General features: G+C 40.7%; 2 protein-coding genes across 8 annotated transcripts in view; one reads left to right on the top strand and one right to left on the bottom strand.

Moving 5' to 3' along the window:
• Positions 1-616: 616 nt before the first annotated feature.
• Positions 617-21,377, top strand: LOC112562358 (mediator of RNA polymerase II transcription subunit 15-like). 5 transcript variants are annotated; one of them, XR_003098849.1, is made up of 6 exons: positions 617-775; positions 8,867-9,158; positions 16,468-16,588; positions 17,066-17,138; positions 17,534-17,687; positions 18,648-20,681. XR_003098849.1 is itself a non-coding variant. In XM_025235593.1 (6 exons), the coding sequence occupies exons 2-5, from the start codon at positions 9,085-9,087 to the stop codon at positions 17,632-17,634; spliced, it is 369 nt and encodes a 122-aa protein (XP_025091378.1). In that variant the 5' UTR covers positions 617-775; positions 8,867-9,084; the 3' UTR covers positions 17,635-17,674; positions 21,156-21,377. The 5 variants fall into 5 exon arrangements, 4 of the variants coding, with proteins under 4 accessions (XP_025091378.1, XP_025091375.1, XP_025091376.1 ...); XM_025235593.1 differs by lacking the exon at positions 18,648-20,681 and adding an exon at positions 21,156-21,377 and having other exon boundaries at positions 17,534-17,674; XM_025235590.1 differs by having other exon boundaries at positions 17,534-17,674.
• The window catches only part of LOC112562356 (calcium-transporting ATPase sarcoplasmic/endoplasmic reticulum type-like), a 48,552-nt gene continuing 45,705 nt past the window's right edge, over positions 21,145-23,991 (bottom strand). For all 3 annotated transcript variants that reach the window (XM_025235587.1, XM_025235588.1, XM_025235585.1), the window contains one exon: positions 21,145-23,814. In XM_025235587.1, the coding sequence (XP_025091372.1) occupies positions 23,765-23,814 (50 nt within the window). In that variant the 3' untranslated portion in view covers positions 21,145-23,764. The remainder of the gene's footprint in view (positions 23,815-23,991) is intronic.

Here is a 23,991-nt window from a genome sequence, read left to right as displayed (position 1 = left end):
TATTTGTCTACTTGGATTACTTATTTGTCATTTGTCATTTGTCATTTGTTTCATACAGGGCTGGTTTCTGGTTTAGGGCTTTCCACATATCGTCGATCATAGACCACAATCGAGAACCAAAAAAATTGAAGAAATAATTCAGTTTAATTCAGAAAATAAAATCTCAAATTTAGCGCCGCCCGTAATTCAGTCCGTCACGGTCTAGTAACTATGGACTAGCAACTAGGACAGCCGCTGCTAGCAAGTGTGCAGACGACAAGCCCCTACTTCACACAGTTGCCACTCCTCACTATTCCATATTGCCCCCATCTCCCCCTCCCACACACACATATACACATACACACACATACACACATACACGCTCTCTCCATGTCAACACTTCAGCGCTCACCTTGTCGAATCGCCCACTCTCACTCTTCAAAAGACACCGCCAGGCACGTGATCTAAAGGTGTTTAGGGGGACAAGGGGAGCACGAGCAGTGAGCTGGAGGGAGCAGCGATTTCAAACAAAATGACAGCGAGGAACCGGTTGATCATGAAAGTTTTTTTCGAGCAAAAAGGAGCAGCGAGAAGAGTGGAGGGGCGAGAAGCTCCCCAGCAGGTCTTTCGCAGGCTGGAGGGTGGGGGTGGGGAAGGGAGAGAACTGTGGGGGAGTACACCGTTTATCGTGACGTGGGCTTCGCTCACACGCATGTGACCTGTCGAGCTGGAGTTTCGACATTTCGCAGTTTAAATGTTGAGGCGGCCAGGCAAGGACCGGGAGGAAGCAGTGAAGGTTGGTCTGGACATTTTTATTTTTTTCACAGGGGGTAGGGGGATCCTATTGTTCCCTTGAAACAACGGTAGACACATCTAATTGCAGCTGAACATGTCCCTGAAATAAGTAGTGCTTTAGTTTCGATCTCTTGGTGTTTGAAACAGTTTCTCCGTCTACACAGGTACAACACAAGGTATGTGCTTGATTTTGTTTCGGGAAAATTGAGAGAAAATTGATGTGGGAGAATGGTGTGACAGCTGTCTTCGTCATGGTGACTGCGTAGGATATGGTTGGGTTACCCTGATATTTGAGTGATGTTGTGATTGTGTAAATATCAGACTAAATGTCGGGTGTACAAGTCTTGTCAGTTGTCGATCGCGAATTACTGTCGCGACAAGAGGAGACATTTTCGCGCCAGTGTCGAAGTCTCTCCTACACCGAGCAAGGTAAAAGTTAGGACACAGACCACTCTAGACAACCTCCGGGTAGAAGATTGGGGTATCCTAGCTTGTTACCTCACTAAATAACGTTCGTGGTGTTACTGCGACATTTTGTTTGGTCACCACTGAAGGTAGGTGCAGGGCCGAGCTGACTCATCGGTGATGTTACATACATACAGTGAGGAGTGTTTTGTGGAACTGTTACAAGGTTCCCCGAGCCCAGATATACCCTCGCGCTCCTTCCAATACTCGTGCATGCCTCCTACTCATCTATTGATATATTCACTCTCCCCACGCATGTAAAAAAATCATTTATTAAAAAAACAACAAGAAGGAAGGAAAAGCCATATTAATGGGAATTTCCGAAATTTAATTCGTTATACATCCTCTTGATCATAGCAGGTGTCTTAACAACAACTAAGAATAACAAAACATTTTAAAAAAAGGGGAAATGATCACAAAAAGACTTGTACACATAAGAACGAGGGCCTTGTGTAACACATAGGTTCCGACTCCCTCCCCTACTGTCGTCGGTCACACTGCAGGATAGATAAGCTGACATCATCGTTAAACTCGATCCAGGATGAAAAGCTCTTGATGTCAGATGGCCAGTAATTTATACACCCCTCCCAACACGCTCTCCTGTAATAATAAATAATAAAGAAATGTAACAGTAAAAGGCTCGTGTCCTGTACAACAGCCGCTACCAGCAATAAACTGACTTCATGGTCTCTACACACTTTGTGAAGCAGGATCCGTTAGCACAGACAAGTTTTTAACGGAGTGGTCCTGCATGTGGTGTGACAGCAGTAAATCACAAGATGGACACATTGCAAAGTCACACAGAGAACTGGTTAGACACACACACACTCACACACACACACTCACACCCCTTGCTATACACTATACACACAGTGCCATGCTAGTGATAAGGGTGAGTGTATGGAACTCTATTTACTTTCTGCCCGTGACACACTGGTGATGTGAGGGTCACAGTAATGTCAACATTATATGTGCGTGGGCAGACTTAACTTTCGAGATTAAAAAGAAAAAAAAAGCTTTAGGCACGGAAACCTGCTCACCTTTATCGCGCTGCACCCGTGGTATTCACAGTCGTTATTCTGACCGCCGAAGTGCTGATAGTCTGCTTACAGCCACGAGTGTAATCACTCGGGTTAGTCTCAGTTCACCTTCACATAATCACTGAGATTAGTCTCAGTTCACCTTCACATAATCACTGAGATTAGTCTCAGTTCACCTTCACATAATCACTGAGATTAGTCTCAGTTCACCTTCACATAATCACTGAGATTAGTCTCAGTTCACCTTCACTCAATCACTTCCTTTCACTTCTGTTGATCACAGCTACAAGTCTGTTAATTCAGGGTTCAAGTCTGTTCATTCCTTCTCTTTCACGTGTCGGCCTGCTAATCACATCATCATCATCACAAATCTGTTCACCCGCACACGTACTCCGTGATCTTAGGCGGTCCGCTAAGTAGAACAGTCATCACCTGAGTGAGGATGGACTGCCCTGGGTTCAGATCTCGTCTCAGGCACGCTGTTCTTTTACTGCATGTGGCTTCTGTTTACAGGGCTTGCTGCCACCCCCACAATCTACCGCCTTCCTTCCAGTGTTTAGCAATCATCAATCTCCTCCTCTTCGTCGTCGTCACAAGTCCGTTCACAACAAAAACGTTTGTTGTCCTCAGGTCTTGGATCCTAAACATCTATACAATGTCTCTGTTGGTCATTTTACCTGCGTACCTAGCTACCTATATAATGGAAAGTTTCAATGAAGCCCTTGCAACTTGTTAAAGGAGACATTTTTTTTCTAAAGGGAACTGCAAGTTCTTGCTTCTTCGGTAAACCTGTCTCTGTCCGCTGCTGTAACCTCTTCAAGTGTTTGCCCCGCCACCTGAAAAAAAAAATGCAGCCATCACTTCTGTGTGAACTAAGGAGCTGTTCATACAACTGGGTTTTTTTTTTTTTTTTGTCTTTTTCTTTAAAGTCGCCAAGGAATTCATTCCCTGTCTCTGGCAAACGATAATCTCGTCTTTGTGAATCACTCTGATGTCTTTCAGAGAGAGGTGCGTCTGTTAGTGAGTTCAGTGTCCACCCGACTGTTCCCTCGACAGTGGTGTCCAGATGAGCTCTGGTCTCCACGAATGTTTGCCTCTTCTTTTCCATTATTAATACCATCGACTATTCCTTTCCGTTAGTAGGACCATCCTTAGGGCCGTGAACCCTGTGAAAGATGTAGACTCAGTTACATGTGCAACGGAAACACAAACATGTGTGGAACTCATTTCTCTGGTCTTGCTGAGGGTCAGTGTGAGCAACAAACATACTCGCATTTGTTTAGTGTTTGATTCTATAGCAGAAATCATTTGCTGAATACTTGTCCCTGCAGTGGTGGAGCGAGTGTGGAGATGGGAGGATATAAAGATCAGCGTTCATTAGAAAAGAAAGTAAAACAAGACTATTGGAAGAAAATGACACACAAAAAAAACCCCTATTAATCCACCATTTTTCTCAGTTATGAAACGTTGAAATTGCTATGGTTACAAAATATTCCGTGTGTTCATTGTGTTCTGAACATTGTGTTCTGGTAAGTTTTCTTTTGCCAAGGATTGCATTTTTCTTTTCAAATTCACACATGCAGACGAAGCTATTTTTAGAAATATTACCCTTTCGTCACTTGTGATCACAAAAAAAAATTAACATAAAATTTCTCCTTCCTCACCGTCATAAACTGTCACTGGAAAATGTTTTGTGATACGTTTTGCTCTATTTCCAGCGATTGTTGCTCAGCGCTCGTGTTGCCCTTTAGCCTTTAACTTCAAGTCGATTGTCAGGGACGGAGACTGTCATCTACAACCTTTGACCTTTAGGTATGAGCATCGTCTGGCCGGAAGTAGCCTGTGAGTCTCGGCGACAACGCCTGATCCGAGCTGACACCGGATGTGTCTAGACAATATAAAGAGATTATTTGTAAAACATAATAGTTACTAATAATGAATACATGTATACTATTGGTTTTGAAGTTTAATCTGTTCAGCGTTAGGACAAAATGTTCACAAACTTCACAGTGTGCTCATATTTTTAACTTTCGTGCGACATGTTTCTCACCGTGCAGCACACCTGAGGTATGTACATGCAGACCTGGTCTATTTGTGTCCGATCATGTAGGAGCCAGTTAATCTTGTCTACTTGCCGCGCTGACAAAAGACTAACTTAACCCTCCACCACCACCACCATCACCACCACCACCACAAAATGCTCTGCGAGGTGCACTATCGCGCGCAATAGAACCGGTTTACAGACTTTGCCCCTCTGTTCAAAGAAAGAAAAAAAGAACACCTCTCATCTGTAACCTGGAAAACCTGCAAGCGGTCGGACTTAACGGACAGGGGAATGGGGGTGGTCGAGGCAAAGAGTGGATAGGGAGAGTGGGGGCTTGATGTTTTACACCTTGAACTCAGGGTGTGTGTCGGAGCAGCCAGACATGCAAACAAGCGCCACACGCACAGAAAGAACTAACAGCCTGCTTCAGACGAGGGCTGTGAGGGCCACAGGCCCTTAAAGGAAAAAGGCAAGTGAAATGGTAGGCTGAGCTTAAATGATAAAAAACCGACCATCATAATTGTTTCTGCTTATCAAAGTAACCGTTTGCGTCCAATCGCATCTGAAACACAGGTCACGTGTTGGCGAGTGACGTCATGAAAACCGTTGCACGCGAGAGCTAGCCCTCGGTCGCTTAGATATGGCGGTCATCCACGATTTGGAGACCAAGCTCTAGAATTTCAAAGCAGAGTACAGTGATGAAATTGGAGAAACTGGAGAAACGGGGAAAAGAGTAAAATAAAATAAAATAAAAAAAAAAAAAAACCAGGGGAATGGTTTGCAACCTGAAAGTTTGAGCGGACATGACTCACGACATTGGCACCTGTCCTTTCAGCCCCGCTTGACAGATCTCTTGCCTGTCCCTTTAACCATTGGGCCACCAAACCCCATTGAGAGAACTGTCGGGACTTGAGGGTGTTTAATGTGTTTATAAAGCAACAGATGGTGATAAGTTTAACGACATTGATTTCATTGTTGATGTTAATGAACCATAGGAGCCAAAGTCTGAAAGCACGCGGCTTAACTAACTGTGAGATATATGTATATATAGATCCTATGTTCATGGTGTTTGTAGGTGCGGTTGTCCTTTCAAAGGAGCAGCCTTGGGTGGGTGTATTTAAAACGGTTCAAAGCTGGCTTTTATAAGGGAGACATGGCAGCTCGTCATAACCTGCTGCTTTCTTTTGACCGACAGACATTTACTTTTGTAGCTGTTACACTTGACAAGTGGCTAGCAGTGTCTAATCGGGTCGAGAGGAGTTTATGGGGGAGCACTGGTGTTTGTGTATGTGTGAGACATGTTGATCAGACATGTCAGACATGGTGGGGGAAAAAAAAGAGAAAAATTTTGAACTGTTTGTGGGGTGGGGGAGTGTGGCGCAAATCTGTGATAAAGGGTACGTGTGTGTGTTGGGAGGGGGCTGGAAAGTGAGGACTGGCTGAACACCCCTGTCCTAGTGACAGTTGGAGAAATAAAATTGCTGACTCGGCCGGGTGGCCTTATAGCTGCTGACAGCGCAACGCACCAGTTGCCTCCCACCCACAGACAAGGTCGACGAGTTTTTGCTAAAGTAGAGACATTAATATCCTCTCTGTCATCCTTCCTATCTCATGTTTCGAAAATAGAAGATTAGGACGGCGGTGGTGGTGGTGGGGATCCGTACAATAACTTGTGACCCACGGCGACAGGGCACTTCCGGTGCGTTGATGGTGGCGGGACCGGTGTTAATCTGTTCTGGATCAGGAGTGAGCATGTTTCCGAGATACGGTTGGCAACAGATGCTCACACAGCTGTTACCTGCTGCTAACAGAATCAATTAAAATTGAAGGCAAAAACTGCTTCACTTATGCCTCAAACATTATTTTTTCCAAAAAAAAAAAAAAAAAAAAAAAAAAAAAGACATCAAAACAAGCGTGTGTGGTCAACATTGTAAATGGTCTTGATGGAAGTGTTCCTCTGTCCTTCCTTTCTTCAGTCACTGCCCTGGAGTGTAGTCATTGTAGTCAAACAAAAAGGCATAACGAACTGTTATCTGTAATGGCGGTTTGCTGAGCTACCTGGAAGTTGACAAGGGATGGAATATACAAAGTTGGAGATGATGACATCTCAAAAAAATCAAATACCGGGTTTAAAAACTTAGCTGTGGGCAAAGTAACCCCAGGATAGCCACAGGGAGAGAGACAAAAATATATCTAGGTATTTATAATTTACAGCCAGGTCTCGCGTTCTCTCGTCCTTAACGAGACAAGCAGCCCAGGGCGTACATGGCGATGAATTGTTATCGATTGCTGCTTTCATCCGAAATGCACGACTTACGAGCTGCGCTGCTTCCTGTTGCTGCGCGAAAGCTTCGTTGCCCTTGCCTGCTGCTGCGCCGAGTTGGGATAGCGAGTCTAGCAGTCAGGTGACATCTTGGTGAGTTGTCGGACGCTTCATCGTCTCTAGCCGGTTGGTACTGTTTGTATATATATGTGGGCCCTGTGTGAGCTGGCTGCCCTCACAGACACAATATTATTATTTTTGTATATTTTATACGATAGCAAAGTGTTCAGTTCCATAGAAAACTTAGTGAGAGGGGAGAAAAAAAGGTTTGTAGTCGATGTCACTGAGTTTTCTTGGCGTTCCATGGTTTCTAACGGCCCAGGCCATCGGTAATTTATTTTTGGAAACTGATTGGTTGCGACCTGCTTAAATGTTTCGCAGGCGACTTTCTTCGTTTTGTATGTTTTTTTCCCCTGCACCATTAACAGTTCCCGGTCTTTATTTGAAGTCTCCTCTTTACAGGTAAGTTCTTGTACCTTCTGTAGACTGCATTTTCAGACGTCTTCATCTGTTAAAATTTTTCAGCCGAGTCGTTAAGAAAATCGTGGGTTTTTTTTTTTTTTTTCTCCTTTTGTAAACCCCTATTCCCTTATATTTTGAAAATACAAAGTGTGCGTGCGAGAGACAATAGTGTATACAATAATGTAGGTGCTGTTTAAATTTGGTTTTCACGAACAGCACAAGACAGGAATGACCTCTGACGTATTCAAAAGCCTTACAGAAAGCCCCGCCCTCTTTACACCTGTAATGTCGTTTATTCATTAGACCAATGTAAACTGCTAACGGGCGGAAGTGGCGGAATGGTCTGATTAATCATGCTGCCGATGTCACTGTGACGTGGCCGATTTCCAACGATCGAAGTCTGAGGTCCCCCTTCCCCCCTCATACACGCCACAACCTCTTCCATCCTCTCCCATTGACCCCCACCTCCCCGATGTGGAAGCTCCAGCCTCCAGGCTTTTTGTTGCGAGGTTGTTGCCGAGGGCTGCGGTCTTCATCACGAATTAATCTCCTATATCGAGCAACCTGTTGTGGTGCCAGTCGTGTGATTGTGACTTCAATGCTGATCGATTCACGTGACCGTCCGCTCGCAGGTTGGTGAATAATCTCGTCACGCCATGTCTCCCACGTGGCAGCGCGAAGCAGTGGAGCGTGTCCGCGCGCTGGCTTTTAACGATCATTAGTCTCCGGGGAGCGAGCGTTGACAACGGGCCGTCCCAGACCGCGAACATGACAGTGGGAGGAGAGGTGGAAGGGGGAAATACCTCCCTGAGAAGTGTTTGCGTGTGCGTGCACGCGTTCACGGACTATTCATGTTATAGAAGGGGGGTGTGATTGTGTGCACGGGGAATGCACACAGAGGTCAGTCCAGGGTTCACCGACGGATTTTCACGGACTGGCCCGGCGCCAGCAAAGCAAGCAGTAAAATAGAATCGAACTGCAGACCAAGCAAATATAAGCTAAACAATACGGATCAGTAATACTGCAGCTTCATATCTCCTTTCATAATTTCTGTCTTCATCTCTCATTTCTGTAACACAGAAGGTTCCAAGAGGCACACACCTGTACAATCCTTACTTCTGAGGAATACGTAGACCGTGAATCAGCGACTGATTAAAAAACAAAAAACTACACGTTTAACACCTGGGCTTGCTTCATTCGCATAAATGTAAATGCAAAAAAAAAATTCTGATTCATCAGCCCATCAGACCAAAGCCATTGAAAAAACTGCAACATCATGGATGGCTGCTCATACTGACATCGTGGGATAAAATTATCTGCTGTGAGTCCCATGGCGAGTGTCTCGGTCTGTGCCCTTTCTGAAGCTAGTTTTGCGATGAAAGGATTAATACACAGGTCTGAAGAGTACAACAGACCTAAGTACAAAATAAAACCTACTTAGCAAACCGAGCGTAGTACTGTTGAAATGTTGTATGATCTCGTGTCATCACAAGCTTTAGCAATATCTGCCTCCCACTTACCTGACACTCGCTTTTCCCCAGACCCTCGTTCTTTCACTACTCTCCCTTCCTTTACATCCTCGGTCCTAAACCCTTCTTCCATCCTTCCTGACCTCTCCCCCAGCATAAAGGTTACAGCGTTCCATCGTTCGCGGCTGTCACTATGGTGTCGCAGCGGTTCGCAGTGATGTCCCCTATTTCCCTCGCGCCAACACCTAGTAAACCGGACTACATTTTTTTCTTTCTTTTCTCGTTGCAGAAGCAGGGCAGCATTACTGTGAAGGGGTCCGCTGTTTGCTGAGGAACAGGACATTTCTGCGGTCCTTGTGCAGGCTCTCCCGACAAGCCAGTGGAGTTTTCTGAATCAAGCTGTCCTCTCCTCCGTCGCTGTCGGCCATCTTGCTCCCCCGTCACACGCGCCTTGTCGACCCTCCGCTCGCTCTCGGGCGTGTGATTCCAAACGTTGTGCCTTGAAAGATGGCGGGAATGGCAGAGGAGTTCATGACTAACTGGCAGTCGAAGTTTTTCCGTGATAGGATCATCAGCCAAATGTGAGTAGCTCATCGTGTGACTTGTTAGTGGTGATACTGCGTGTGCATGAGTACGTGCGTTTGTGCGTGTGTCTTATTGGTGGGTGGTGTTTAGCATGCAAGCGCTTGTGTGCGGAAGTGTGTGCCTGTGCAACTGTTAGTGACTGTGTCGTGCTTGTCGTGCGTGCAGTGGCGTGGGAAGATGCACGGCTTTGAGGTGACAGCCGCCTCACTATCTTTTTTGAGGCGCGGCTGCCTCCCTGGTGTGCGTGCGTGAACACCTCAACTCACATTGCTTCCAGTCATCACAGGCCCTTCGGCAGGTCTGGCGTTGTCACCATTAAGCCGAGGATTTGTTGTCAGTGGGTTCGGATCTCTTCGGGTGCAGCTATTTCACACTGAATGTAACACCTGTTCACGTGGTGTCTGTAAGGGGTCGGTAGCTTGGTAGGTGAGTGGGTATCGAGGACAGTTCATTATCGTCTTGTTCATCAGGTGATGCTCTATCCATTTAAGAAAAAACAAAAAGAGATCATGTTTACATTGAGTCAGCAACTGCGGCAGTCACAAAAGTTGCGGTCAAACCTGTAAAAAGGAAAAGTCCAGCTAACTGAGATATGAACGCACGTCACGTGGTGCTCACAGTACTGGTGACATGGCGAGTTGGAGAGAACGTTCCCTGAAGACTAGAAATAAATGATCAGACCTGGCATATGCCTACCGAGCCGAATAGTTGCCGAGGTCCTGGGAAACGAGCTTGCTGCTGCCCGTTTGCAAAAGGTCACAGTGCCACTGTTATATTCATGCTTTTGACCTCAACCATTAAAAAAAAAAATACATACGTGCCTCACAAAGAGCACGTGTCATAGCTGCGCCGTGTGAAACATTTCAATCCAGTATTTTTTTTTTTTTTTAATGATCGTAAGGGTGGGTAGTGTTTATACTCGCCCTCCAACATCGTTATAAGGTGGGTTTTTTTTTTAATAGAAAAGGGCGCCATTTTTTTTAAACATATCCTCGCAGTCATTATATAAAGTTTCGCCTCTTGTAACAGTTGTTCAGTCAACAAACCCCCACCCACAGCCGGACGTGCTGTCTATAAAGACAATGCAGGAATGTAATTACTATCAACTGGTTTAACCTCCCCACCTCCTCCCTCGCCATCCACTTTTTGTTTATGATTTATACCCTAGCAGCATCGGAAACCATAAGCTCAAGGGGTCCACCAAGTTTGTCTTGATCCGACTGTGATACAGGGGGTCAATCTATCGCAATGCTTGACTCGTCTTGCATGCCGCTGTCAGCGCATGCGCACATAAGCCAAGCTCCACGCTCGCCGAGGCGAAAACAGAGTGCGGGAGATCATGCCCACATATAGGGTCGTGACCCCTAACAATGGCAATGACTCTTCGCCATGGCGTGCTACATACGACCACATGCGTGCAGGCAAAGCCGCCATTTTCAAATGTGTGAGTCTACACTTTTCCCAACAGAAAAGCTTCTCAAGCGGTCAATTTCTATACTGATACATGTGTTCGACGCTTCGATAACAGTACGTATAATTTTTATACTCTATATTAACATAGTTATTGAGATTTTAACTACAGAAATGTCCAAATTTAATGCAGAATATCATTCTAAGAGAAAAAAGATTAAGAGTACACATTAACGCAATAAATGCACAAGTTTTCCAGACAGAGGTAGAAATCGTGCTCAGCAGTTCTGAACGCTTGCATTTGATAATTCTTTAGCCGTTAGCAATGGAGAGAATTTGGAGCTGTCAGAATTTCCTCAAATTGCGATTACGAAAGTGGAACGTAACAGAGCTTCGACAGTTCCGTCTGTTTACTGGTACGATAGCGTTAAAATGCCAGGTTTCTTCGGGCAGTATAATATTTTTTTCTCTTATTTATTGTGGGTTTGTTTTTTTTTTGTCTTGCAAGTCCTGGGCTGTGTGTGAACTATGCTGATTATTAGGCTCATAACATTTCATGTTTATTTGTTCAAGAAGCAGTGTTTGTATGGTAAAGGATTTTTGGTGTAAAATGTACTTGCTTTGTCACATATTGCTGATAATGTTGACAGATTTGGTCCTTTGGACTCTTAACTCTGCCTCTCAATTTTATATTTTTTTAGGCTAGCTTAAACGACTTTTTCAAACACCAAACTTTCCACTGCAGCAGCTAATTAAGAATATTTGTCAAAGAGCAGCATAAGGATTGTGTTCCCAGTGGTGAACCAAAAAAAAACTTATATAGATAGCCCATTGACAACTGATTGTGACTGGAAGTATCATTTCAGACAACTTTAATGGTCTTTTTCAACAACAAATCATAATAACTGCATAATGGTCAATAATTTATTTTACTGTTATTCTAGATAGCTGGCTGCTGGCATTTTAAGATGAAAGTGGTCACAGGGTGTGCAACTTCCCACTACAATCTATTGAACCAGATGCAAGCTTCATTAATTAGAGCTATAAAGCTGATTCCTCATGTCCTATGCTTCCAGTTCTCCTGCACAAGTCATTAAGTAAGTGCAATTTACTTTTTGATTCATAATATTCATAATCCTTGTGCAGAAAGAAAATTTATGAAGCATGTGACCATTAATGGTCAAAATGACTTCTATGTTATTGTGTGCTGCAGATTTAAGGAAGGAGAAAAAGATAATACCTGAACTGTTTGAACACAATCATTACACCACAGATAGTGTAGCTTTTGTTGTGATGCTGCACTATAAGAGTGTGTTATTATTATACTTTTGATCTTGATTTGTGAAATCTTATTTGCCTTCTATATTTATTTCCATGCAGGTAACTACCAAGAATCTAGCTGAATCTGCAAGGGACAAAAATGTCGGAGGTGGAGAGTGATGACAAAAATGCTCCCACTCAACCAAAAAGGATACGGATAACTCCGATTAGATTTCGGTCTGTTTTCATTTCCTCTGCTTAATTTTAGGGAATTTTTTTTGGTGGACATCATGTAGGGACACAAGGCTGTGTCCTCTTTCTGGTAAAATAGCATACAGTGATAAACAAGTTTTGTACAATAACAATAAAATGTTCTTTAAAAAAATTTTAACAACCTATCAGCAGCTGACAGTTTTAAATGTACTAAGCTGAAAAAAGTTTATGCAAATGTATTCATTTGACACAGGGATGCACAGCTAACAGCGAAGGAGAGAAGGATGCCGAGGAATCACTATATGCTGACCATTCAGTTATGCAGCAATGTCCACCACCATTGCCATACTCTTTGCCACTAGTGGTTGGCACCATCTCAAGGGTGTCCCCAAGTAGCAGCTTTCAAAAAAGGACTGTTTCACCTTTGCCTTCACACCCCCAGCGCCTTCCGATTCCATTGTCTGGTTTTCAGCCTGCCAGCATAAAGACCCATAACCCCTTGGAAGGTAATTTAAAGCCATTTTGTTTATAATCATTTTAGCTTTTTTTTCTTCTTACCCTTGGCCAAGAGTTATGAACAGTGCTTTTATGAGTTAAACTGGAAGCGGAAAATCCCAGCCTTTTGCCATAGTGAAAAAATTGAAACAAATATGGATCACATATCAGATAGATATGACAAATGGTAAAGATTAACCAAAATTAATGGTATTTTCCAGGCATTGTGAACTATAGCAAAGCTAGAAAAGATCATTATTTTACATGTTTTCTGCTATTGTGTTCTTAGGTTAGAACTAAACTAGAGAAAGTTGGGATGCAACAACTGTCTCTTCTGGAAGAGATGAAGAATGATACAAACAACCTTAAAAGGATGTTTACATGGATGGAGGAACAAGAACAGGAAAGGCAAATGACACGGGAAATCTGCCAGAGGGGTTCCAGTCTCGCTTAACAATCAGCAGAAGATGTAGAGAGTCTTGAGGGAGATATGAAGACAGACCCATAAAAAAGGACATGCTTGGTATGTGCTTTATTCTGATTTGTTAGTAGGAGGAGTCAAATCTTTTTATCTGATTCCCTTTAAAGGTTTCCATACCATACCATTCATTGTATAAAACTAATGACATGTTTGCAGTACTAAAAAGTAATAAAGGCATTGTTATGGTGGCATTGATTAGAGCAGATAGTAAATTTTCTGTACCCACTTTTGCTTGGTTGTATGAAACTTCCTGAATTGTTGCTGTCTTTTTTTTTGGGGGGGGGTGTCTTTAAATACTAGTTGTCATAACAGGTATTATAATGTTGCCCACTGCAATTTTTTTTAAAATGATGTGTATTTATTTTTGTCTGTTTTCAGGAATGCCATTCGGTGATGCGTCGGGCTTCACATTAAAGCATGTAGTGAGGGGCATTCTATCTGTGCTATTTTCAACTGAGTTGGCCTGATCTTACAACTTCAATGGGACTCAAGAACCACCCCTTCATTTTACAAACAGTTCAGGGTAAGGATTTAAATATTTGACTCTGTGTGTGTGTGTATACGGTACATTAATACATGCCTGTCATAAAATAGGACTGTTTGGATTGTTTCTTTATCTTTTAGTTATGAACCTTAACCTTTGACTCTGCTAGGTGCAGACAAGAATTTTCATGAGTCATAAAAAAAAAAAACATGACAGGAAGATAAATCAGGCCTGGAGAACTGTCCCTACCTCATTTTATTGTGATTGAATTACATTGCCAAAATAAAATATGGACACATGTTTACGCAATTTCTAGTGACTGTAGTCCTTTAATCAGCTGGTTAACACTGTGTAGAAAGGAATTAAAATGACAGTTTATAGACATCTTTACAGTTCCCATGTATTGGATTGTTTTTGAAATTAGAATTTCCAGAGTTTTTCTGCCTATAGAAATTCTAACTGAAATTCAAATGCAGTTCCACTTGTAGTTCCTTTCTGTTTATAACGCTTTAAATTTTTATGCCACTTTACATATCAGTATAATTTGCTTGTACCTCTTTTTGTTTCACATTATATTCTGGATTTTAGGGTCAGTAACCTACAATTAAGTGATTACTTTTTTATGCAGACCTCATATTCTTATATTTGTTCTATTTTTAGATGCTGCAAGAAAAAGTTATCCTGAAGCTACGGATGCTGACTTGCATGCATCAACTTGGTTAGCTGGTGCTAGGGATCAAGAGAATGGCAGAAGGGAAAGGGTTGAGCACAGCCTATACGTCAGTTAATTGTTCTGGGGTGGAGGACAAGTAAAGCTGTGCAACTTTCTACCTACAGTTGTAAAATTCTTGTACATAAACCTGCATATACTAAATCTGGATTTATATAATTATATAAAACTGTGCTGTGATTATTATTTACTCTAACCCATTAATTTATCAATGAGGATATTTTCACCCGATCCAATAAGAGATGTGTTGTGGTAAATTCAGAATCATTTATATGTTTACAGTTCTTTTCTAATACCTTCTAAAATTCTTGAACATAATTGTGTTTCAAACATGTGTTTGATGGTTTCCTTTTCTTAGTGATAAAGGTGCAATTTAAAATTTTAATCTGTTTTAAAAGATTGTAGTTAATACCATAAGCTGCAATCCAACCTAGAACCTTTTATAGTTAATTTCATGACTTTGATTTATTTTTAGAAATGTCTATTAAAGCATCACTCTTTTTTGACAGCAATTCAGTTCATACTTATCATTTGATATATTGTCATAGATCTTTGAACCTTTTCTTTGGGAAAATGTAATTAGTGTTAAGGAAACTGCAATTTAATTTTAATTGTTTTGTCAATGGATACATGGTTTTGCATCGTTCTACAACTTATAATTAAATAACGAATGTTGCATTAATATATCAAGAGGAAACATCTTTTATGTATGCAAACAGACAATGCTTTAAAAAAAATTTTATATATTTTTAAAATTATTTTTTTTTATCAGTTTGCTTTTTATCCTTATTTATGATAACATTTTTACCTTGATAAATGATAAATTGTTTATGTATACAAATGAGACAATGCTTTAAAAAAAATTGTATATTTTTAACATTATTTTTTTATTAGTTTGCTTTTTATCCTTATTTGTGATAATATTTTTACCTTGATAAATGATAAATTGTTTATGTATACAAATGAGACAATGCTTTAAAAAAAATTTTATATTAAAAAAAATTTTTTTAGTTTGCTTTTTATCCTTATTTTACCTCAATAAACGCCAATAAATAACAAATCATGTTTGTTTGTTTTTTTATAACATTTTGCACTTTTGTGCACTCTTTTGCTGCTTGTTATATATATATAATTATTGCAAAATACACAAATTATTAATCCATTTGATATTGGTATTTTTTTAGGAATTTTGGCATGTCTTGATTTAGAAATATGTAAATCAGGATATGCCGAAATCCCTAAAAATACCAATAATCTGAAGATATAAATAGTGGGATATATAAAAAAAAAAAGATGGGACGTACCCATGAGCCATCAGGGTTGACTAGCGGTCACAAGGGGGAGAGAAGCGTCCCACGCTTGTTTCACAGGTAAAACCGACATGACCCCGTTGTTACGGCCCGGTTTCACTTTCGCTATGGGTCGGACGCCATTTTGCCACATGGCCCCCGGATACTCAAGACATGTCCCCCACCTGTAGCCAATATTCCTTTGCTGCTGGGGTAGTCTTCCTCAAGTTGCGTCGTGTGCAGCTCCCCAGTTCCACCCGATTACCAACACCCATACCCTCCTACGAGTTGATCAAATGGGTTACGATGTTTAAAAAGATTTAATTTTTTTAATAAAGTTGGCTGGCGGTGCCACAAGAGTTTGCAAGTCCGCACGTGCGTCGCGTTTGCTGCGTGGTCACGTGATATGCTTTCGCACGCTGGAGGTGATGGCGCGCAGTTTCGGGATTTACACGGAAAAGGTCAGGGTTACGAAAAGCCAAACAAAAGGTGCGCTTGATGAAATCCCTTTTCTCAAGTTGCGGGCTCACCAGTGGGCCGCATTCATGAAGCAGTGGTAGAGGTTTAACCTCGGGGTTAGCGATGTCCTGTCAGTAGAAGACCTGCAAGGGCGACTGATAATCTCAAGGTCTCCGTCCTTCCTACTGTCCACTAGTTCAGCCACAGAGAGCTTGATAAGACTGTACATACATTAATTGGACAAGTTAAGTAAGCCCGAGGGTGGTGCATGGGTACAGGCTGTACCTCTGCTTTATGACTGTCTTCACCTGCTGTCAAACGCCCTTTCTGTGTATGTTTGAGTTATTCACCTTACTTCAGGAGACTTTAAATTTTAACCATTGCAGTTAACTCAATAACCATGAACAAAAGAAGGATGAAGGCAAGTTATTTCATTGCCTTGTGCACAGGCTGACACTTAAACTGGTGACCATTCTGTTCCCAGACAGAGCGTCAAGAAGAACTGCAGACTGAATCCACACTCTGAAGACCAAATGGAGCAGTTCCTTGAACAGAACACACCAGAGCAGCTGGAGGAATTCATCTTCAAACAGTCCAAGACTCGGGTAGGCCATATCAAACTACTGCAGTAAAAATCAGTCGAAAAGATAATTTACCATCAAAATATTTATCAGTCAATGACTGATTTAGAACCATGGATAAGAACAGCTAAAGGGATTTTAAACACAAATAAAATGTTTTAATTAGAAGAGATGAAGGCTGATAATATTGAAGATACTAGAAACATTCTCTCAGTATTCACATGGACTAAATGACATTGTATTCTGTGCTTAAAGCATACATTTGACTACCAACCCTATAAAATGCTGTTGGTTTAAAATATTTATTACTTTGCTTTCACCTTTATACTTTGTCATTTGCTAAAACATCAGTTCTATCCTTGAAGTTTTTTCTATGCATTTCTCAGCAATTCTTCAATTCCATAAACATCTCACTGTGCATTTTTGTCTTCCTCTCATTTGTTCCACTATATTGCTTAGTTTTGCTGACTTGTTACCATGAGATTGTTCTGTTGTCTGCAGGAAGATTATCTGTCATTAACAGCAGATCTTCTTCTCCATGCAAGACAGGCAAATGCGAGAGCAGATTATGAAGGTTAGTGTGTGTCTGAAAGTCTTGTGGTTGAATTGATGGACACATGGGACATATCTAAAGATCTTAGATCCATGGTTGTAAAGCATCCATTTCAATTTATTACAATCAGTAGATAATAATCAGGTGATGCTTAATAAATTACGTGCATGACTAAAAGAAAAAGCTTTCAGAGGATTACTAAAATAGTCGAATAAAGGGAAGGTTGCACAGTTTTTCTTGGTTACACAAAAGTAATGAAAATTGGCAGACTTTAATGTAAATCTGTTGTGGTTTCCTTTGTCTTTGAATTCATAACAGGTCATCTGAAGAACCTAGTTGAATAAACAGCAGTGTATTTTAAAACAATAAAATATCTTCTTAGAAATCATAGTTGAACTTTTTGGCTTGTCATTCAGGTTATGACGGTCAAGACGATTCTGAAAGCCCGCAAGCTTCAAAACAAGCAGAGGGGGGATCTGATGGTGCTACTCCCAATGGTGATGCTAAAAAATCATAATGATATCAACCTGCTCTACTTTCTTACCATGAGACTGCCAGTAAGCTTACAAGGTGGAGCATAACCAAGTGTACCAGTTTACAAAAGGATGTTTAACTGTATTTAAGCAACATACGCACAGGTTTTCCAGTAAAGACCTCATGCTTATGGAGGGATTAGAAAATATATGCAATGTTTCTTTTTAAAAATTAACCTTAAGAATGTTTAGTGACTTTAAAAAATCAAAAATAGACTGAAATATTTGAAATATTCTGCACGGTATTTTATAATTACAATTGAGGCTCATTATGTTGCCACCTTCTAATTTAGCTCAATCTTACCTCTCCACTTATTGGGGCAGAAAAGATTTCCCTCTAAAAGCTGCAAAACCTGCTTCTTGAGATTACTGTGCATGAAATAGGATATCACCTGTAAGGCTGTGATTAGAGCAATCGCATCTAGACTACAAAGGCATTTACACTAGCTGGTTTGACACCCTTGTGGTGCAGCTTATGTCCCCTTGTTGACCCACCAATGGAATTAGGTTAGAGGAAGACAAGACAGGGAGAGGTGATGAGTCACAAAAGCTGACCCCAGGCTAAGTGAAGGCTTTAACACCTCCCCTACCCTGTAAGTCTTGACCTCTTTCTAAGCACAACCCCTAACCTTTCAGGAGTGAGGTGTGATAGACTATACTATTTTTGTGAGAGCAGTGACTAGTGCCTCCACTGTCCTTTTTTCTCATATAGAGAGCAAGGTGCCTATTTAACAGCTGGGTCAAACTGGGAAGTACATACCACCACACAAATATTGGACTGATTGGTGTGCAAGCCTTTAAGTTGCTAGTCTCACATTTTGCCACAAATGTGTGCTGGACCAAGGGTGGCAAAACGGTCTATTCTCATACCAATTCTCAAAAATGGGTTGTTTGGGATTTACAAAAAAAAAAAATCATTAATATAATTTTTTTTTAACCCTTTATTTTAGATGTAAATGTATATAATAATGGAAGAGGCTATTTATTTTTATTTCAGTACTTCATCTGATTTTATCCAGTTTCATTTACGAATCAGCTTCATCAACAAGCAGAGTCTGCAGAGTGTCAAACCCTGAGTGTTGAACTATGTTGGCATCATTTTGATTGTTAATAACCTCCTTTTATTTGTTTTATTTTTGTTTTTTGAAATGAAGGACTGCTGTTGTCAGTGCTATTTTTGGACTAAAAAGGTGAGGGATAGGGGTGGGAAAAGTTGGGGTTGTCATGGAAAAAAGCTAAATTATTCTTTTGTAGCAACAATAATAGATCTCTGCAAAATAAAATCATTTTGTTTCAAAACCTAAATCTGTATTATGCTGTTATTTTTGTCTGATTTACTGAGCTTAAAAAATAATGGCCTGCCAAAATAGAAAAATAGTTAAAACAGGACAAGGTTTTAAAGGTAACTGGAGTGTATGAACAAATATAAGTTGGAATCCTTTAAGGGTTTTCAGCATGTTTAGTCCAAAAGCGTTGACATTGTAAGGGAGACTAGCTTGAGAGCTCCATGTAACAAAGGGAGGTAAGATGGAACATCAACACATGCACATCGGATAATACTTCAGACAACTATTTTTTTAATCTATCCAAGCCAGCCACCACTGTTATTGCATGTGCCATAAGAGCATCCCAGGAAAGGAAGTTTTCTGTATTTGATGGTGTCCATCTGTGGTTCTGGTGTTTCTTGACATCCTAAAAATTAGCTTTATGTATCAAATATGCCATGAACATCTCAGCTGATGTGAGAAGTCCTAGGTAGGGGCAAAATAATTCATAGAAGGAAGCACTATGTGCAGGATTTATGTCTTTAGAGCTTGCTCTGTCAGTTACCATAGGTAAACTGCATAATATCTGTGGATTTGGCGAGGTTTATTATGGATGTTCCCGTTTACAAAACGATCAATTAACATGCATCTGAGGTTCTAGCAGGACAGCTTGGCAACATCTTCCAGATTTTGGTGTGGCATTCCGTTTCGTTTCTGCCTAAAAAAAATCTGGATCAAGATGTTCTTTTCTGTGGCATCAAGACATTCCATCTCCCTCCACATAAGCTGTAAGTGGTGGTGAGCCATATTGTAACTTGGGGAACAAGTTGAAGTTTCTTTACCTCCTCAGCAGACTTGGTGTTTTGGATGTTCATATCCATGAGGCTTTATTCATGGTTGGTGGGTGTTACATGTGATGCATGCTTTGTTTTTGTTTTGCCCAATTTCAATATACGAGCAGTTTTTCTCCATGAAGACAAAGGGCAGATGAAAGTTTTAAGAACACTCAAAACTGGTTTCATAAAAGCTGACTAAACCACAGAGTAACTTGTGTGAAGCTTTTTTCTATCCCATCTTCTGGCTGCTTGTGCATTGTAAATATTTCTCTACTTGCTGTTGTCATTGAAGTATTCCCACACCTATTTCACTTAAACATGCTCTCTCCAGTTCATTTTCACTGAGTGTGAAAAGCAACATTAATCATATCAGGCTTTGAAATACATAGACCATGGATGTTATTTTAAAATAGCAATAGTTATTTTATAACATCTGGCATGAGGTCAGGGAAGTAAACATTAAAAATAATTATTGTAACAGGAGCTTGAGATTTATTCTCACAGGCTTACTCAGATCACAATTAAAAGGATAATGCCTTTTAAAAAATGTGGAAAGATTCTCGTTTTCAGAGGGCTAGGGATTGCTTGTTACGATGACACTGTAGATTATTATTAGTGTTAATTGTGATCAACTACTATTGTAATACACTTGTCATGTTGCAATATAGTTGATAATTATATAATGAGGTTATATAAAAATATACGTTCAAATTTCATGTAGAACAAATCTCCTTGTCATCACTTGACTACAACGAATCTTTTTCCTGACCCTGGAAAGTCATGTTACCCCTATGTTGCTATGCTTCAGCATCCATAAGCTTGGTGTCCAGAATATGAAATATTCGTCAGGCACATTTCCCCCACTTTTGTCAGAGGTGCAAACTGGGTATAGTGCCTGGTAGGACCACGCACAATTTGGAGAGCATTTTTTTAATAAAAAAAAACCCAACAATTGTGGATGCCTTTTGTTGCTGCTTTTAAACACCGACATTCTGTTATTGTAACATCAGCAATTATTGTGGGTTTTGTTATTCAGGTTGTGCTTGAAACAGCAGAGGCATTCTTGTCTCCCAGCTCTTTGAACTTTGTTTTCTGATGTCCCACCTTGACCCTTTCAAACTTGTGTATTATCTACCCCATCAACAGGTGGGTAGGTGCGTGTGTGTATATATACACAAGGGTACATGCATGCACTGTGATTTTATGATCAGAGGTTACACAGCACCAAAACTGCTTTGTCCACATTTGCTTTGAATAACCATTAAATTGTGCTTCATGCATGCTGTTGTCTGAAAGTTTTTCGTCTTGCGTTTGTACAAGCATTAGGACTCGCCCGTTCAATTCATCACAGGTTTGAAGTTGTAAACTACAAAGGCCTTTTTTTCCCTTTTTATTTTTCTATAGGAAATTACAAATGCTTGGATCTCGGCCTAAATCACACCAGTGACTACGAGACTACTGAGAATGTACCAGGCATAATCCAACAAACTTCACTGACCATAGACTTATTTTAAAACTTCAGTCATGAGATCCATGCTTGATGACAAATTGCTGAGACTCTTGTTTTTCTTTTAAATTATTTGCACATGCCTTTGAATAAATCACATATGTGCTTGATGCTAAAAGCCTAAAAATTTAATTACTGATAAACATTACTTAAATAATGTTAACCACATCGCTAACCCAGAGGTGATGTGGTGTCTCTCTTTTTCGACCATGCCTGCCCGCTCTACTAGAAAGGCTAACCGGGATTTACATCACACACACGCTTGATTTATTAAAAAAAAAATGAAAGGGTGAATTACAAAACAAAAAAAATCTAAGAGTGTGAAAATTAAAGATTGGCGAAAAATTAGGTTACAAATAAAACTATAATCAACAGGCCTGTCTCATAGCTGTCTTGGAAACAGCATAAATAATCTGAAAATTCTACATTCACCACACACAAAAAGAAAATGCAAGTTTTAAAACAAGGACACGTGGAAATGCAGTTGGGGAGGTGGGGAGGTTGCAAAACTAACTTCCCGGCACAAAATATTAAATACACATTTGACCATCATTCAAACTGATGACAACCTGGAAGGATGAGGTGTACATCGCTGGATGCGGAGAGATAGGTGGGAAGGTCAAGGGGTTAGGGTTAACCACTTCATCGAAAGGAGAATAAATCTCTGCTTTTAAAGTGTGATAGCCTCATTAGTGATGTATTGCCACTGGGCTCCAGCAAAACATCCACACATCTGCATAAGCGATTTGTGGGCTGGGGGAGGTGAACAGCTTCAAACCCCTATCCCCCAACTTAATATTCTTGCCACAAGCCCCGATTTTTCACTTCCTGGCCACATCATCGTGTCTGGCACTATTCCAGTAGTTCTTAAGTCTCCAAGCACTATCACATATCCTTGACCAACTTTAATTTTACTATTTTCTCTTGCCCCACCCTTCCTGCCCTTTTCCCTCTTCTACTTCAAACCTTAAAGTTTAGAACTAATCTATCCTTTTTATAAAGACATCCATGTCACTTTAATTCTGAATGCATAGTCACCTGTTTCACATCACCAACTGCAACAAGAATTATGTTATTTCTAAGGCTGCTAGAACCCTGTGCAATAAATGATGCACACAAAATCAAATAAAAATTATTGCATTATCTGATTTTATCTTTGCCTACATCTTCCTGAGAAATTACTGCTGATGGATATCTTCTAATATCCACCTGTTCCAGGTTACAACAATGCTTCAAGCATAGGTTCACAATTCAAAATAGTTTTTGTGGCCCAAAAAAACTTTTTGATCCACAAATTCTTGCCAAAAGTTATCATTCGGATTATTTTCTTTACAATAATTATTTTGTGGTTCAGCTGTTAGTTATTAAGGTAGTTTTGTACTTTGGTAATTCTGATTCTATAATTCTTGTATGAGCATAGCAAAAATGAACGATGTGGACAGAACTAATAACAAAACATTGTTTAAAATACTGAAAATTTTCTCCTACTCTTTTCACTTCTTACATTCAAAACATTGCCAGATATTCAAGAATCACATGCAGCCGAGAGATATGAGAATGTGCACGATGTTACTCCAACTCTTACACTGACAACGCATCTGCCATTCATTTGCTCCAGTAACAACACGCAAAACTTTTGAACAGAGAATTCTAAGGTCATATATAATGAATCCTGCCATGTCTAAACCTGGGTTCTCACGTGGGAACACAGCACTGACTGCAAAACACTTGTGATCTCCTGCTTTGTTCACATGTGAAAAGCCAACATAGCAGATGAGAAGATACTTGTTCACATTAAAACGTGGACGAGCAAACACCATCGTGTTCATGATCGTTCCAATGTGAACAAGATATTTAGGGTGAGGTCACACAGGCACATGCTGAAGATAACCTAGCTACCAACACATTTTTGTCTCGGACTTCCTCTCACTGCTTGTCTCTGACCTGATTGATGTTCAATGTTTTCGAAAAGAAAAAAAAAAACCATTCACACGGCCATGCTCAAAATGAAGATTGGGAGCAGCTCGCTGGACACCACAGTAACATCATCATTTTTACCAGATTCAGAGAAAAAAAATTGCACTGAGACAAGCATTCACAACTATCTCCAATCATGATGCTGGTATACACAACACACAACTCCATGATTCTTGAAGCCATCTCTGCTGTTCCTGGCATGGTAGTTCTTTTCCCCTTGTTTTTTGGTTGTTTATTTTGCTGTTATGTGAACACATCGACGATTTTAAAGGGGCGTAATCTGCACACTGTGGGGAGCATAGTCTCGAAAAATCCCGAAAATATCTTCAGGGGGAATAAATCCAAAGAAGGGGTATCTCTTCTCCAGACGGAAAGCCACAACTTGAAGGGAAAGGGGGAAGGTATGATATCGTGGACAGAAATGATGGCAACCTGTCCTGCCTCCAATCCGTGAGGGATGATAACGAAAACTACTTTCTGGCCTACAGAGGGCACCTTGTCTTCTGCACATGCTGGCCGCCATCTTGCATTACCAGTTCAGCCTCCTCGGAAGGTTCACAGGCATCTTTTCAACTGGAACTGGAAACAGGCCCCATCAAACCCTCATTGGATTGAACTGTTCTGCATCAGATACTTGAAGTTCCATTAAATTCATCTAAACTTTCTACACCTTTTCTCTGATTATTGCCTTTCACATCTGCAACATTCTTTTTCTAAACTAATTGCAAATGAATAAAGTCTAATAATGAAGTGTCT

This window comes from Pomacea canaliculata, linkage group LG4 (assembly GCF_003073045.1).
Source record: "Pomacea canaliculata isolate SZHN2017 linkage group LG4, ASM307304v1, whole genome shotgun sequence".
NCBI classification, from domain to species: Eukaryota; Metazoa; Mollusca; class Gastropoda; order Architaenioglossa; family Ampullariidae; genus Pomacea; species Pomacea canaliculata.
This window is presented reverse-complemented; position numbering and strand designations above follow the sequence as displayed.

Bases quoted from the DNA above. Each gene is read 5' to 3' on its own strand.
- LOC112562358 (XM_025235593.1), top strand. From the start codon at position 9,085: ATGGCGGGAATGGCAGAGGAGTTCATGACTAACTGGCAGTCGAAGTTT. The intron at 9,159-16,467 runs GTGAGTAGCTCA...TTCTGTTCCCAG, and splicing joins GATAGGATCATCAGCCAAAT to ACAGAGCGTCAAGAAGAACT. The intron at 16,589-17,065 runs GTAGGCCATATC...TGTTGTCTGCAG, and splicing joins TCAAACAGTCCAAGACTCGG to GAAGATTATCTGTCATTAAC.